Source organism: Lepisma saccharinum, chromosome 29 (assembly GCF_977018435.1).
Source record: "Lepisma saccharinum chromosome 29, izLepSacc3.1, whole genome shotgun sequence".
Taxonomy (NCBI): Eukaryota; Metazoa; Arthropoda; class Insecta; order Zygentoma; family Lepismatidae; genus Lepisma; species Lepisma saccharinum.
Window position 1 is genome coordinate 48,522,729 of NC_139257.1, and position 18,413 is coordinate 48,541,141.

Below are 18,413 nucleotides of genomic sequence, written 5' to 3' on the forward strand. Positions count from 1 at the left end.
TGATTCAGGTTCGAAGGTTCATAAAACCCAATGAGTGACCATTGTCTATTTTAGTTGTTAAGCTGTTTAGTTTTAGTTGTGCCTTTCGCACTGCCAAAGTATTTGACTTGTCATGTCAATGACGAGTGCTCTCATCATTGAGGATGGATGATGAATAACCTACATCACCCATTGATTTATTTTGGGGGTGGTACCTACAACACCCACCTCAATGGTTAACGTTCTTGGTAAGATCCCACGAACCACAGAGTTCGTTACGTTATAGCTGAATATTTGTAACAACCACAGATTAAAATCAATGTTTTCTCATTCATCGGATATAAAGCAGTGTGAAAATGAAATCCTGTTATACCTTTACACCAGATAAGCTGTGATATCATCTTTTGATCTTGATTGAAAACTTTGCTTCATTTTATTAATTTGTTTTTGCAGCTCTTTTTGATAGACTTCGGATTAGCAAAGAAATTCCGTGATACTCGCACACGACAACACATTGTTTATCGAGAAGATAAGAACTTAACTGGGACTGCACGATATGCCTCCATCAATGCACACTTGGGAATTGAACAGAGGTAAGTACATCATAAATGTTGTTTTTAAGCACATATTATGACTGTACTTGGCACACATCCCTCTGAATAAGAAATATTCACTGAATTTAATGTGCCATTGAGTGAAGGAACAAAGTGTAGATGATTATATTAGTAACTAAATATCAGAGTTGATTAATGAGATTTTAATTCATATTATGGGAATGAGAGACGCGGGTGTAGAATATAGTGAAGTTTTGATGACTTGAGTAAGAAATTACCAAAGCAAAACTATAATTATATATGAACTGGTTCTGTAATTTAAATGTGAAATATGCAGTTTCTTTTTCAAAGCAAAGCCCAGTGTAGTCAATTATTAGTTATATTAATTAAGGTTGTTCATGGACCAATCATGTTCTCAAGGGAAAATTTGCAATTTTATATCAGTTCTGTAGAATATCTGTTATCAACAGGATTGCCTTTAGGAGTATGCGACACGTGCCAGCACAGGGCTTCTTCCATTTAGAGATCTCGTGCTTTTAAAATATTGATATAATGCTATTGAATCTTAGTCGCAGGAAAGCAAAGTGTCAACAGGGACTACAAGCCTAAGATCTTGTGAAAGAAAAATATCCCCCAGAACACAATTGAATTTCTATTTGTGACCCCCAACTTCTATCTGATTTCCTGTCATGAACTGTTGTTCGTCAGGGTAAAGGCACCATGATTGTGTGTGTTAAAGCTGAGAGACGTCAAATTTGAGGGTGTGCCGCCTCCACACTCTCGAGGGAAGATGCAAAGAAGAGGATAGACCGTGGCAGAGGATATTGTACTGCTCAGCATTTTACCTTTTGTGTGAAGCAAATCCGCAGCTGACATATAAATAAAGGTCTGTGGAGATATTGTTATTTTTATGTCTTCACACTGCATTTATTTTTGTATCCTCAAAACTCATTCTGCAGAAGGGACGTTTGCAGATTTGCCAACAAGTTTCGAGTCAGTTCATTGCCATTCGAAACAATAGTGCATGCGGCTTCCATCCAAGTATTATATGTGCAGTATGTTGTGAAATCTGCTACAGCAATGATAACAGTTGTGAGTTCTGGAAGGATCTTCTCTTTTTTGACATTAATCAAGCTGTATTTGAGAATTATATGTCTTTAAAAGAACACCATTTTTCATAATACCAATGGGTAAAGTAACATGCAGTAATTGGACATTCCAGCATTACACGTGTGACATAAATGTAAGGTTCTAGACATGAAATTGGATTAAAGTATTCATAATGCACTGATTTCATAGAATTATGAAGCACTTTGTGGTGTCGGCTAGTAAATAAAAAAAAACTTGTGTGTAATAACATAGCCTGAATGCCCAAAAAGCATTAACGAAAATGTGTGATGCTCTAAAAATGTACCAAAATTTGATTTAATTTGTCTGTGAAGCACATACTTTGCAGATGCTGATACTTTATGTTGGTGAAATATGCAAATTACAGCATTCACAAGTATTTATACCTTAATGCAATTAAAAGCAATCATTTTCAGATTAATGCATATTGTTATTACATGTAGTAAGACCACTTTTTGTGGAATGTCCCGTATACAGGGTGAAACACCGCCAAAACTTTCACAGCATAATATTTTGTTGAGGTCTTATTTCGATGCTACGAGCCTCCCCAAAAGGAGGCTTTTTATCCTGTATGCTTGCAGTCGAGATCACATTCAGGTTACTTTCCTGTGGAAAACGAAAAAATCTTTAGAACACTACAGACAACTTCGAAAGAATCACCATCAGGATATGAATATCTCTGAATAAAACGTAACGAGTTTTAGTGCAAATTTGTCACATAGGATAAGCTACAGTTCATGAATTACGAGGGTCGCTATTTATATTTTGAGCCTTGGCAACACTGATTGAAGTTAGGCGCGGTTTGACGTTTGCACGGCATCGTCTGGCATTTTTGACCATAACGTACTTCAAATGGTTTGTCAATAGGGTGATTTGTATTGTTTATGTTGCCTTGGAGATTGCACGACAACAATAAAATGGAATTAACTCGTGAACATTTTCGTGCGATGATTTTTTACGATTTTCGACTTGGATTATCAAGACAAGAGTGCATCTATCAACTTACTTCCACATTTGGCGATGAAGCCCCATCCTTTGCCACTGTGAAACGCTGGTATAACGAATTTAATCGTGGCCGCCATTCGCTCACCGACGAGATTCGCGAAGGTCGTCCAAAATCAGTTGTTGTTCAAGAAAACATTGATGCTGTGCAAAACCTAATACTGCAAGATCGTCATGTGACATACTGTGAGATTGAGGCAACCATAGGCATTAGTTCCACCAGCATATATAAAATATTACATGATAATTTAGCTGTGAGAAAGGTATGTTCTCGTTGGATCCCACACAATTTGACAAAAACTCAAAAAGACTATCGTGTCAATTGGTGCAAACAAATGCTCAATAAATACAATCGTGGTGCTTCAAAAGACGTATATAAGATTGTAACAGGTGACGAATCATGGATATATGCATATGAGCCGGAACGTAAACAGCAGTCGACTGTATGGGTGTTTCAAGATGAACCCAATCCAACAGAAGTTGTTCGCGCTCGAAGCACATCGAAACAAATGGTCGCCTGTTTTTTCGGGAAAACTGGTCATGTGGCAACTGTGCCTTTAGAGGAACATAGAACGGTCAACTCTGAATGGTACACAACAATTTGTTTGCCAGAGGTCTTCGGTCAAATACGGAAAACAAACGAATGCCGTCGGATCATTCTTCATCAAGACAATGCCAGCTGTCACACATCTCGTCTAACAACCGACTTTATGAACAGTCAAAAAATAGAATTGATGGGTCATCCACCATACAGTCCTGATTTGGCACCCAATGACTACTTCTTGTTCCCGAATGTCAAGAATAAATTGCGTGGACAACGATTTTCGTCGGCGGAAGACGCCGTTGATGCGTTCAAAAACCATATTATGGAGGTGTCTCAAGAAGATTGGAAAAACTGCTTTGACAAATGATTCAAACGAATGCAAAAGTGTATTAACCATAAAGGAGAATACTTCGAAAAACAATAAAGCAGTTTTCAATGCCAAATTCCTGTTTTTTCATTGTTAGGCTCAAAATATAAATAGTGACCCTCGTAAACAGAAGGTTATTCTCAGAAGTTTCATACTATCGCCTTCTCTGCTAGCGCAATCTCATTGCCGTAGAGTCCTAACGTCTTTAGTGTGCTATTTGACAGGAGAAAAATGTCAGTGGCAACACTGAATCCATAGTGCATGGCCACATAAACAGAGGATATTGCTGGCAGTGTTGAAATTTTTCTCGCATTTCCTAATGGCTACCCTGGTTATCGATATAGGTAAATTTTATATTTCTTTCTAACAAGTTACATAATTTTTCTAAATAATATGTTTGTGTGTAATTTCAGTCGCCGTGATGACATGGAGTCTCTAGGGTATGTCCTGATGTACTTCAACCGTGGAACTTTACCGTGGCAGGGACTTAAGGTGCGTATGCATACGCTTTCTTCTTGTCTTCATGGTGTGAAAGAAAAATATTTCACCTCTTGCGGGCCACTTGTCCATAATGTGTTGGCATTTAACATGTTATTTGATGACAATATTTCAGATTTGTTGTTTTTGATCATTAATATACATATTGTGTACAGGGTGGACAATTTAAGTTGATAACTTGAGATGTCTTACAAAGCGTTTTTTAAATAAATTTTTCAAATAAAAGTTAATTGATTTGAATGGGGAAAGAGAATGTCATTATTAGGGAACGGATTCTTAGGAGCTTATAATAAATTAAAGCTATCATTATTAATTAATAATTTTTTTGAAGTCATTAGTTTTAGATGCAATTTGAATTCAAAATTCACTTTCAGTGCAGTGAATTCTATTCTTGATTATAAAAATAATACAGTTGGTCCAATACAAACACTTCATCAGGTTTTGAAGTACTGTGCCACCATATGCTTTTCAATGTTTTCTGTGGTGAATTTCTTACGGTCATTGTAAGTGGGTGTGTGTACACTCCTGTTCTCATAAAGTGGCACACGTTATAAGGTTGAACATTTGAAAAATGCACCACTTTATCTGAACAGGAGTGTACATGGAGAAGCTTCTCTCCATGCTGCAGAAAGGTATTGGTGCAAACTTCATAAATACAACTGCTGCTAATTCCAAAGGCAGGTTCTGGCCTTCCCTATGGTGTAGGGGTAACACCATTACCTTTTAATCGAGGTCCTAGGTTCGATACCCGGTGGAGGCACAAACTGGCAGAGGTAGTATGGTTACAATGCACTTCCATTATGGGGGCTCATTCTGCAAAGATACAACAGACTGCAACACTGTACAAGAATTATCCTGTTAGTTTTTTTTTCTTTTTCTCTTTTTTTAATACCTGGTCTTCAAACAGGGTTGCTACTCACCGGGAATTATGCGTAAATTTTTCTCCGTAGACGTGAAAAATTATTAATCCAAATCCCATTGAATTTATAAATGTCCTGAGGCAAGTCTTCACAGTCTAGCTTTTATTTTTATCGAGGAAGGAAAAGAAAGCTGTGTGGAAAACAAAACAGAATTCTCTCAATCCGTTTACTTTGTTAGTATCCTTTCCAGAACAATCTATCTGACAGATGAAAGATTGAAGTTGATTACGTAAATTTGAGTTTGAAATTCTTATACAATTAACAATTTTTCGTAGATTAGTATATCCCGTAACATTTCTGATGTGTTTGTACATGTATTTCGAGTCTGAGTATGTAAAATGGCAAATGTAAATTCCGCACCTTAAATTAAATATTATGCACACACTATTTTTGGTAAATAAAAAAGTAAAATTTCAGTACAAAAATAGAGTCGATTTCGGGTTGAAAAGCGGTAAATAAAATAAAATTTCGGTGTTATAGCGGTGAATAATCACATCAAAAGTGCTATATAAGATGATATTTTGATTTAAAAACTGCACTTATTACACAAAGTAAACTTTTCCCTTCATTTATGTAGTTACCAGAGTATTAAGTTTATTCCTGTGTAAAGGGGTCCATTTTTGCTTCTCAAATATTTACAGCAGACTTAATCAATTTTCCGTAAATTGCATAACTCACAGGATACTTCAGACTTCAGAAAGTGTCGCATCGGTATGTAAACGGTAAATTTCGTGTTTTAAGAGTCAATTTCACATTTTGCAGTTCATTTCGTGACAAAACAAGGTAGAAAAATGCACCTCAGACCTTTCAGAAACATGAAAAATGAACATTACAACATGTTATTTCAAATTTCGTGTTTTCGTCAAAAACTAAATTTGCATGCCTCTAGCACACATACACACTCGCACGCCATTGAAGTGAATTGAAGTAGATTTTTTTGAATACATTGGAATCACACCCACCTTTTATATTGTTACTATATTTGTGTGTGTGGGTGCATGTGGTGGCAAGAGGTGGTAATATGTAAGGTTGAAATTCAGAAAACATCTACTTGTAACCTTGAATTTTTGGAAAGTTCGCCTTGAAAACCGGGAATTATACTTGGATTTTATCATGGTCCTAGAGTGTCCACTCTGTCAAAAGATTGAAAAAGTAGAATATGTTAAGGATGCACATCAATATAGGGATATAATATTACAATTTCATGCGCTGTAAATTTAGATTTTAAGCCAAAATATTTCACAGCAGGTAGAATTCGTTTTTGGAGTGAAATTGGTCAACTTATTTGAAGGTGGTTGTCAAAAAAATCTGTTTTCCTTGTCTTGTTTACATGTCATATGCTGCAAATCGGGCTGAAAGCTTTGTAAGGGCTTCTTACCAGATCCAGACCTGTTTTAGTAAAGTTGATTGAAATGTTGGAGAGGGGCTCATTTGAAACCTATCAGAATGAAACTTTGTACTTGGCTCAGGAGTGATATGTATATTTGTATGCTGTAAAGTTACAGGCGTTGATCCATTATTTTTACTTTTCTAGGCTGCAACCAAGAAACAAAAGTATGAAAAAATCAGTGAGAAGAAAATGTCCACCCCAGTAGAAGTGCTGTGCAAGGTAAGAACATGTATATATTTTTTGTGCGTGATGTAATATGGAAATGATTTCATCATAATTTTTTTTCCTGCCACCTGTGGCAAATCACAAGATAGAGTGGAATGAAATAAATCTAAACCACGAATGGATTGCTACAGTAATTATTATCAGTATTGCTAAATTTTATATCAGTGTTGTATTTTATCAGCAAATGATATGGATCCATTGATTCCCATGAAATCTGTTTTTTTGCAGTTTTGCTATAGTGTCTTACAAGCCATGAAATATGTAAAATTTGAACCAAATGTTTGCCATTGTGTATTGTTATTCTATAAATATAAGTAACATTAATTTACTGGTACATCAATACTGTAAACCAGGGCTGAGCCGATGCCGAAGTATTGGTATTGATCAATGCCAGTGGTATATCAATATCAGGAAACATCGGTTTGAATGTATTTACCTATACGACCCTATATGTTTCTGGGCTTAGGTCTTTTGCTGGGTCTTCAAAAATGCCTCGTGACACTTTTGTGGAGTATAATTATCTTGTAAATTATGCAGAATTCAAAAGTTTTCATTTCAAGTATGTTCCATCAGTAATATGGGAAAAAACTATTTTTTTGATTATATAAAAGGAAATTTAAGTGGCTCAGTCGGTAACGCGTCTGACTACCATGCTCAAGGTCCCGGGTTCGATCCCCGGCCGGTTCAAATCCGGGAACTTTTCTAACGGCGAAAGCGGCCCCGGCGCCCACCCAGCGTCGAATAACATGGGTACCTGGGGGAAACCCTGGGGGGTAAAGGCGGTCAGGGGCGTGATGCTGATCACATCACCCCCACTCACGACCGGATCAAGAAAGTGTGGGGCGTTACCCCTACACCCCCTATACGCCTTCATGGCGTGGTGCTATGCACAGGGGAACACTTTACCTTTACCTTTTTACCATATAATTCTTGAATATTTTAAATATAGCTGATTCGATACTGGTGCTTGAAAATTGTAATAATTAAAAGTTGTTCAAAATATTGATTGCTATTTGTGTGTAAGTATTCCACTTAATTATATGCATCAATTTACCAACATTTTTGCTTTAAAATATTCAAGTATTACATCAGATTATTAAATTACATGTTATGTTATTACAAAATTGGTGCAAAGTGAAAAGAAACTTTTAATATTGCATAATTTCCAGGATAATTAGACTGCGATAGTGTCGTTCTGCATTTTCGCGGCGTGTGTGAAAGACCAAAATGCCAGATAAGTATCTGCAGATATCGGGGAAAATGAATTCCAACCGATGCTTTCCGATACCGAAACACTGGTATAGGCTCAGCCTTAATTTTAAGGCAAGGTGATGTACAAGGGAGAGTCAACTGAAAACCTTGATTTGTTTTTGTTTCTTACGTAGTAGATTTCTGTGTGTAGGGTTGCACAAGTTTAATGCATTTTAGCCCACACCTATTGCTGATTTACATATATTTTCAACTTTAAGTTAGTGCCTCTATACGTTAAGAAGAATAAGTCTTTGGGGTCCACGTGCAGTCACTTATGAGCCACTGCGATGGCCTTTCCACCCATCTGCCTGCGAACTGAGGCCATTGCCAAACTTTCTCCTCCATTAGTACGAGGTGCATTGAAGTTCTAAGGTCTATTATTTTTTTTTTTTTCATGAATATAATCAGTTATAAACGGGAGAGTTGTTTGAGATGAAGCATCCATTCTTGAAGGTTGATGAGGCCAGATGGCTGCAGGTTCTGCCTCGTAGGAAGCTAGTGACGCTGTCTAGAGACAGGTGTGTTTTTGATACTGGAAATAGCACCGTTTACATTAGAAGAACAGCGTGTTATTATCCATTTTCTTCACCTGCATGAAGAAACATCCATTGATATTCATCTTCAGTTGACCGAGACAAGCTGTGGTGGTGCCATGGACGTGAAAAATATGCATTCATAGGTACGACATTTCAAGAAAGACCAAACACTAGGGATGTGACGAAGCCGAAAATTTACCGATGCCGATGTACTCACCGATAATTTTTGGAACCGATACCGATGCCGATATTTAACCGATTCCGATACATAAGATTATTAAACAGAAATGGGATGTTATTTTCAGCATGACAAAATAAATTTGCTATGTACATTTCTATTGCGTATCATATGTATATACATATATATTCTCAAGAGATGCGTATGTACATTTGCATCTACAAAATGTTATGTGAACCTTTAAGAAGAACATGGATTCTTAAGAGATTTAACATTAGTACACAAGCAGTTCTTTGAAATGCAAAATGAATTCCTGTTCTGCCAGATTCAACTTCAGAAACACGAGATTTGGAAGCACTTCAGGAAGTAACCTACTTCTTCTCTTATCTCAAATCTGTTCAGCAACACTGAACACTCAATCAATGAATACTGATGCAGCAGGTATGCCCAAGTATTTTCTCAGCACTTGCTTCAGGTTTGAATATTCATTTTTGAATTTCCAATACAACAGCAGATCCTCGTTCAGCAATGTACTGTTTTATTTCCGATTTATAGTTAGGTTGATCCTCTGAATGAGTTTGCAATAATTTTATTACAAAACTCTACAATAATGATGGATCATAACCTAATTTTCAATAAATCTTACAAAGCTAGAATATAAAACTTATTAGAAGGTAAAACTCTAGTATAATCTGTACCGGTTTAAATATCGGATTTTTGCCGATTCCGATTCCGATTCCGATGCCGATGTGTCAATTTCGGCCGATTTCCATACATCTGTAATCGGCTTCGGCAAATCCCTACCAAACACCATGTGAAGACAAACCAAAAGAGCCTAGGCCACAAACCAGCAACCAGTTACTGCCCTCCATTGCTGAGAAAATGATGTTCGAGGACAGAAAAGTCTTTATACTCACACATTGTTACGCTAAGGGTAGCACGGTGATGGGTACAAGCTATGAAGTTTTTTTGAGAACCAAGTTGCTTGCAGCATTTCGAGGGAAACTGCCGGAAAAGGCTGCAACTGTGTTCTTACATCAGGGCAACACACCTGTTCATCGGGTAGCCATTGTTTACATGTTTTTCACGGAAAACAAATTTGAAGTGATTCCACATGCTCTATCCATACTCACACAATGTGATTTTTAAGTATACAAAACAGTCTCCTAAAGAAGCGTTTGCAAAGGACATGTTATCGTGGTGCCAGGGTTGCGAAAAATGTGTTCGTCTAGAGGGAGATTATGTTGAGAATTGACGACAGTTTCAGCTTTCTGAGGTGAGAATATTTTTCAGAATAAATTAGGAGACCTTAGAACTTGGCTTAAACTTGTTGGTGTGGTAAGCATGCACACAGATATTAAATTTTCATTTGCCAAGAAATTTCTGTAGGCTGACAGAGGGCAAGAAACCACTCTTCACTGTTCCAAGCGTGTACAGGAGGCTCCATCTTTAAAATAACAAGAATGGCATTTTGAAGCTTACATAATTAGCTTTGCAGCCTTCAGGTCGTTTTGTAAATAACAGTTGATACCTCATGTAAATTTGAGCTGTATACAGTCTCCCCTACAATTCTTATTGGACTTTTAAGGTTTTCATTTGACTCTTGTAATATACAGAGCATTCCCTGACATTCGCTACGAGACTCGGCGGCAAGCGGCCCGGCATCAGCGCTTGTCTTTCCCGGTGAAAGGGTCCATGACAGTCGGTAGAATCTGCTATTAAAATTACAGTTTTCATATTGTGTACTATCCTTGACTACAGAAGGTGTTGAAAATGATGTCCCTCTGCTCCAACACATTCCTGGCATCTCCGAAGGAAATTGGCATTTACACGTGCTACTTCGTCTACTGTAATTCTCCTGATTTCTCGTACAATACTCTCTTAACTCACGGACGGTGTGCAGATTATCTTTGTATACTTTATTTTTTAATTTCCCCATTTTTCTTTCCACTTTTATTCAGAACTGACCCTGTTACTCTAAACTTTTTTACGAGGTTTAATATAGTGGTCCTATGTGGAATGGGATCACCAGGAAATTTCGTTGCAATACGTCATCGCACTTCTCCACAATTCTTCTTTCCGAAGTAACACTCGACAAGATAAATCCTTTGTTGTAATTTAACTTTTGTGGTGCCACAATCTTCAACACACGGACACAACACAACTTCCAAGGGAAGATTATAGTGGCGTCAGTCTGCAACGTCAACAGAAAGAGAAAGAGAGCGAAGGCAGGGAGAGGGAATAAAACACTGTAGCGTGCGATTGTCACGGACCCGTTCACCAGGAAAGACAAGCAAGCGCTGATGCCGGGCTGCTTGATGCCGAGTCTCGTAGCGAATGTCAGTGAATGCTCTGTATAATTGTAATGGGATATGCAATAATAATGATCTAATTATTTCGAACAACTATTGATTGTTACCAATTTCAAACATCCGTATCAGTGGTTAAGAGACTATACCCTACTATAAATTTTTCCAAAAATAATCACATTACTGAAATTTGTAAATAAAATCAAAACACAATAGATTGCCATCTCTTAACGTAATTCAGAGTAATTATATACTGAAGGAATGCATGGATTCTGACACAAATATAGGAGGGAAAGTTAAAGTTGTAATTGTTACATGTCGTTTGTTTCTCCGCAGGGCTTCCCAGCTGAGTTTGCGATGTACCTGAACTACTGCCGAGGGCTGCGATTTGAGGAAGCCCCTGACTACATGTACTTGCGTCAATTGTTCCGTATCTTGTTCCGTACTCTGAATCACCAGTACGATTACACTTTTGACTGGACAATGTTGAAGCAGAAGGCTGCTTCTTCAGCTGGTAATGTTGGTGGCACATCACAGGCACTCGCTACCCCAGGTGAGAAACGCGATAAAGACAAAGATCGGGCCGACAAACGAGAGTGACCGCGCTCTTGGATGCAAGGAATAAGGCCTTCTATGAACTGATGATTGTTCCAGGTTTATTATTTTGGACGGGTGGGCACAATAAAATTTTCTGATTTCATTTGTTTCCGTGGACGTATAATTTAGCTCTGAATAAATTTGATCGTTTTGCCATACACCCAGAAAAATCTATATTTCTTCTTTTTTCTTCATTCTTGATTTGCATGTGAATTCTCTGTAGGTATGTTGTGTAGCAGTTTATTGGTGGTACATGCATAGGAATTACTTCTCTGTATTAATTTCTTTTAACTACCAGTGAATATTGAAGAATTTTAGAAGATAATCAAAAATATTTTTTTTCCTCATATCTGTTAAAAGTAAATTACAAATTCTGTGTAAATTATGTAAAATAAACTGAAGAATAGAACAAATGTGTAGAATCATAGGAATAAATCTAGAGATCGCATGAAAAGTGTACAGTAGGGAATGTATCCAAGGAGTTTCCTTTCACAATGCACATTATTGATGTACATATCTCTTGGAATTACCTTGTGCATTAGTTTTTTGCTCATGTGATACTAGAATTGTACCCTTGTCCGGGAAAAAGGGAAAAAAATCAGTATGTATGTGTGAGAGTATTGCATTTGTTTCAGTAGGTGAATATATAGTGTGTGTATATATATATATTCAAATCATGAATCCAATGGGATTCATAGGAGTTACTCTGGTTCGTATATAATGAAGAAATATATAATAACTCACCCTTCTTTTTCCGTAGTCAAGTAAATAATAAGTACAAATAAAGAATGGCAGGTTTGAAACACTGTTTGCTTCGTATTTCCGTTGCAATGTAACTCTCCTTAAGAAACTGTCATTCTTTATTGTGTTCAGAATTTTTGTTGTTCACTTACATGGGAGGTGGTTATTATAGCAAAATGCATGAGCTCTCACAGTAGTAGCTTTCCTTATAGTCACTGTTAAGTCAGTTGGTATAGTTTGTACAGCTGCTTTGCTGTAAGTCACATCCTCTGAAGCACTTCTTTTCCGGATACATCACCGTATTGATTCTGTAGTACAATTATTGGTCACAAAACACAAGAAGAGGTTGTTCGGGCGTATTTCGATTCTTTTTTGTATGTTGTAATTTTTTGTGATGTTTTTGTCCCTTTGAGTTCACTCTCGTACTGGTGAACGGAATGTATTTACGTTGTGTAAGCAGGCCATTTCTTGTGTTTGAGGGCTACGTAATGGAACTGTTCACTATTGTGGCATGCTACGAAAGGTTGTATCCGTGGGTGTGCTTTGTTTCCTCTCTTTCTCTCTGTGTGTGGCACATAGCTCAACTGTCGAATGCATCAGTTTCTGTGTAATCTGAAAGGCATGCCGTGTCTTTTAGTGAAAGGATCAGCATGTTTTCTTTTTCGGTTAATTTGCTGTATCATCAGAAGACATTTTCAACCAGGAATTTTTTGTAATTTATTATTATTTGTAATTCGTATTTCATGTAGTGAAGTGAGATGGTACATAATAAATTTTTAAAAGATATGAAAAACTGGTGTTATTTTGGAGATATATATATATTAAAGTTTTTTTCCTTTAAGCTTATATTTGTGTGCGAGACCTCGGTTGTGTGACTGACCTGTACCTTTTGGTGCAACTGCACTGGTGAATACTTATTCCTTTTTCTCCACATTCTCCGGATAAGTAACACCCTCAAACCGTTCCCTACCTTCCTCAGAAGCACAACGAGTGTGTCAAGATGTCACGATGTGGAATTTAAAAGACATGCAGGCTTGTATGGTGGTATGTAAATAACTGCCTTGATTATTCTTTTTCCATTAAAAATCTTGTATGATATGACGGCTTTGCTTTTGCCTGGTTGAAAATTATTTCTGGTGTACAGATATAAAAGTTGGCTTTTGTTTGCTTGTTAGTAACTTAGTTGTTTTATATTTTTTTTAAAATATACAAACAAAAGGAGGCTTTTGTTTACTTCTTGTTTGTTGATTGCTAGTCTAACTGCCTTCTTTTTCATTTTGTCCGTCAGCTAATATTGCAGTACCTTACGCATGCTTTTGTCATTTCCTTTATACGTAATACAGTAGTACACATGAGTTCACATTACATTGGATGGGGCAGTCGGAAGCACATTCTCATGAAATGCACCTAACTTTACTAAGAATACTGCATGAAGACGTTAAAATACACTTTTGAATAATAAAAAAAACTTTTTTAATGTTATTAATAAGGGTCTACAAGAGTGCTTCCACTAACAAACACATGGAAATGTCATAATTTTCATCATGTGTATTACTTTGGAATGTTAATAACTTTTAAAGAATATTTTTTGTGTGTTTTCAACCTTGAGATATAGGCTTTCTGCATTGCAGCCATTGTACTTACCCATACATTAACAATTAACCTTTGCATTTTAATTTTCAGAAGTTGTAATTTTTCCTCTGGCAGGCAAGTATTGAATTTGTTTTGGTAATTTGTAGTGTACAGAAACAATTAGGTTTATTTTATATTTGGTTTGTTTGTCAGTAAAATGCTATATATTTTTTTCGTAGCCAAGTATTATGGACCTCAGCTAATTCTATGACGTTAGCTGATCGTTGCTATTACCAGCATTTTGTGAGAGTTATTTGCAGTAGAACCTTGTTTGTGAATAAGTGCTATTTCTATATAATTCTATACGCATGACTATGATTTCCTTATGTACATATTTCCCCTGTGATACTGTGTATTGTTTATCCCCACAATCTATGAACCAGTGTTTATGATACTATGTCCACGTTTTGAATTTCCATAGCTGTGTAAGTGTAGCTCTTATGAACTTATGCATATATCAAATTAAGGATTTACAGTATTACAACACTACTAGCTGGATAATTTATCAATTGGTATGCAGACAATGCACAATTGCGAGGTGGTAGATTCAATCATTATTTATAAAACCAGCTCGTGCAGAGAATTGCCCAAGCTTCGATTTTTAAGTTGGCATCTTCGAGTGAAGAAAATGGCATCATCGTGATATGAGAGAGTGAATCAGAACTTATTTTTGGTAAATAAAAAAGCAAAATTTCGATACAAAAACAGTCGATTTCAGGTTCAAAAGCGGCAAATAACATAAAATTTTGGTGTTATAGCGGTGAAAAATCTGATCGAGAGTGGTTTTAAATTTGTGAATATAATCGTAAATTTGATTTAAAAACTGCACTTATTACACAAACATATCCCATCTAATAGCACATTTATGTAGTTACCAGAGTATTAAGTTTATTCCTGTATAAAGGGGTCCAAATATTCACAGAATTGCATAAGTCACAGGATGTTGTGTTGGTAAATAAACTGTCAATTTTCCATTTGAGTCCATTTCGCATTTTTTACTTCATTTCGTGATAAAACAGGTCAGGGAAACTGCATCTCATGCCTTTCAGAAACATGAAAAATAATTACAGCATGTTATTTCATATTTCGTGTTTTCGTCAAAATCTAAATATGCATGCCTCTACATACTATATTTGGAACCATTTCATATGTAAGCTAACATTTCCTGTAAACAAAGCAAGTGCATGTTTTAATGAATTTCTTCAGCTTAGATAACAATATTGGAATGGGTAGAGGTTACTCTTTTTAATGTTCCTACTTTAGGTTGGATTTTGCCTTAAATTTTCCATTATTTCATACCACAGTATGATGTAAAAAAAACACATTCTACCTATCAAAATGTACAGTACCTACCTTTGGGTTCCATCAAGTGAAAAGTGTGCGACCCTTGAATTGCATAATGCAAGTAGTAGTACTAGTAGTATTGTACATAAGTATTACATTCAGCTAATTAAGTTTTCATGATTTTTTTTTTCTCTTGACAACATAAGCCCATTGAGGGCCCGGATCTCCACGCTCACTCCCACCCGTTTCTACTCACTCATTCTCCCGAGGTAGGAGATATTCAACCAGTTATGGGCTGACATGTGGTCAGCATGACGAACCCCCAGTTGTCGTCGTCGTAGGTTTCTGTGACCATGTTACGCTCGTTCCTCATTCGTAGCTCCCCGATTTCCTCACGATGGTTGGTGGCCATGGTCCCATACACAAGCCGAAATCTCTGGAGAAAAGTTGTTATGCTTCCCCCAGGAGACTCCAATCTGCACGCATCCTGTAGCCGGAGCCCAAAGCATGATGCCTTAGACCGCACGGCCATTTTCTTTCTTAATGAGAGGTCCGGTAACAAAGTAATGAGCGTATTCTTCCAATATATTAAGTTACTGGTAGGCATCTCTGCATTACTCATCTTCAACTTTTGTTTTATCCTAGAACAGGACTTATGTACATAATATGCATTACCAGTTGCTTCTCGCATAGTGTAGTATACAGAAATTGATGTTAGATTTCACATGTATCCTAATAATAACACTATTACCCCATACGGGTCGGGAGATGTGGTTGGTCCATTGCACGGTGATGTGGATCCCACTTTAAACTGTAGGTCCAGTCCAAATTAGGCTATCTGAGTATAAAGTGGAATTGAAACAAATTTTTCTATGAATACTGTTGTATTAAAAAGCTTGTTCAATGGTTTAAGAACATTAACAACATTAATTTCCTTCTCTTCAATGTTTAATGGTGGAGAATAAAGGGTTTGAGTCCCAGGCAGGGTATGACTATTTCATTGTGTTCTTTCGTCAAATATTCAGTCAGTCTTATTGGTGTGATTAACTGCAAGAGGTAGAAAAACAGCCATTATACAAATGCATATATCCTTCACCACTGCCCCATCATCACACAACAATAGTTGACTAATGTAATTTACTGAAAGGATGCAAGTTTATATGAAATTGTGTACATACTCAATAAGGATCCAAATTGCAAAACAAAATCCTTACCCATTATAAGTTATTTTCATATAACCCAAAGAGACTTCTTCCAAGGTTCCACTTTTTATGTACTAGTTGGCCATTCCATGTGAATGCAATAGAGACTAAACATATCTTGGCCTTAATGTTATGACACGGATATTTTAGTATATACCGTATTTACACGTGTATAATGCGCACCCTGGTTTTTGGTGGGTTAAAGTGACAAAAAATTGTATATAATACACAGTACAATCCATTTTCAAGAAATGGCTTTCTTAGTTGTAGGTCGTAAAGCTGTTGCTATGCGAACCAAGAGCAAAATATCCTCTTATGTAAACAATAAGTCTCCAACCCATGCCACCTCTCCCTTCTCTCTCCACTGTGTTTAGCATCCCAAAGCTTTCACTCTTGAACCAGCTTATTTATTCTGTGATAGTAGAAAGCGAGATCAAAATTAAGTCATGGATTTGCAGTGCCCAGGAAGTTACTATTATTTCTCGTCCAACAAATACTGCTGATATGCATCCCATGTGACGAAAGTTGCATGCTCGAATTCCGCCAGAGTTGCACTGCTTTTCTTGGTGTCGCAGAACATTACATTACAAAATGAAAAATCGTGTGAAATGGCTTTCAAACTTTTATACGTGGTTTTGCTCATTCCTTCTTTACTTTCTCTAAAAGAACTTCATAATATATATTTTTTCTTTCCGTGACTAATGTAACATTTATTCAGGACCTTCCAAATTGCAGTTAGCAGCACGAGATTTCTTCCATTAAGGAATTTACATACTCCATGTATGTCATATTATTTGGCCAGTAATACATTTTAATTTTATCATCTTTTTCCTTATGTTTTCTTTCACCCAAAGTATCATAGAAATCAGAACGTTCCTACATTTTGTGATGAACTTATTTCAACCACATTTCACAGTAGTGTTGTTATCTTGAATTGAATACTGTTTCCATATTCAGAAACTGCAGGAGTTAAGCTTTACAACGATATATAACATGATAGGGTTCCTTAAACATGAAAAATCAATGCAAGTGTCCCAAAATCAGATTTAAATTTTTCAATCATCCATTGGTAAATTGACTCCAAATCGCTGATCTGATGAATTTGTGATCACCATCTTTCCAAAAGTAGATACTAGGGATGTGACGAAACTGAAAATTTACCGATGCCGATGTACTCACCGATAATTTTTGTAACCGATACCGATATTTAACCGATTCCGATACATAAGATTATTAAACAGAAATGGGATGTTATTTTCAGCATGACAAAAATAAATTTGCTATGTACATTTCTATTGCATATCATATGTATATACATATCCGTGAATCTACATTTGCATCTACAAAATGTTATGTGAACCTCTAAGAAAAACATGGATTCTCAAGAGATTAAAGATTAGTGCACAAGCAGTTCTTTAAAATGCAAAATGAATTCCTGTTCTGCCAGATTCAACTTCAGAAACACGATATTTGGAAGCACTTCAGGAAGTAACCTACTTCTTCTCTTATCTCAAATCTGTTCAGCAACATTGAACACTCAATCACTGAATACTTATGCAGCAGGTATGCCCAAGTATTTTCTCAGGACTTGCTTCAGGTTTGAATATTCATTTTTGAATTTCCAATACAACAGCAGATCCTGGTTCAGCAATGTACTGTTTTATTTCCAATTTATAGTTAGGTTGATCCTCTGAATGAGAGTTTGCAATAATTTTATTACAAAAACTCTACAATAATGACGAATCATAACCAAATTTTCAATAAATCTTACAAAACTAGAATATAAAACTTATTAGAAGGTAAAACTCTAGTATAATCTGTACCGGTTTAACTCTCTAGCCTTCTTAAACCCGAAGGTTCATGGCTGCAGCAACACAGGCCTTCCATCTGTCCCTATCTTGAGCAAGATCTATATACTCTTTCCCATCCCTACCGATTTCCTTTAGGTCCATCTCAACGTTGTCCCTCCATCTTCGTCTTGGCCTTCCTACAGGTCTCTTACCATCTGGTTTCCCAACAAGAATCCTGTAAACTCCTCTTTCCTCTCCCATTCGTGCCACATGGCCTGCCCACCTA

The 18,413-nt window shown here is 36.6% G+C and overlaps 1 protein-coding gene across 2 annotated transcripts in view; it reads left to right on the plus strand.

Moving 5' to 3' along the window:
- The window catches only part of CkIalpha (Casein kinase Ialpha), a 72,497-nt gene that overhangs the window by 22,092 nt on the left and 31,992 nt on the right, over positions 1-18,413 (plus strand). Inside the window, exons 4-7 of one of the 2 annotated variants that reach the window (XM_083114610.1) lie at positions 433-572; positions 3,988-4,066; positions 6,527-6,601; positions 11,218-11,434. In XM_083114610.1, coding sequence (XP_082970736.1) covers positions 433-572; positions 3,988-4,066; positions 6,527-6,601; positions 11,218-11,434 — 511 coding nt within the window. Of the gene's footprint in view, positions 1-432; positions 573-3,987; positions 4,067-6,526; positions 6,602-11,217; positions 13,013-18,413 lie in introns of those variants that run through there. The other variant, XM_083114609.1, reaches the window with a different exon arrangement.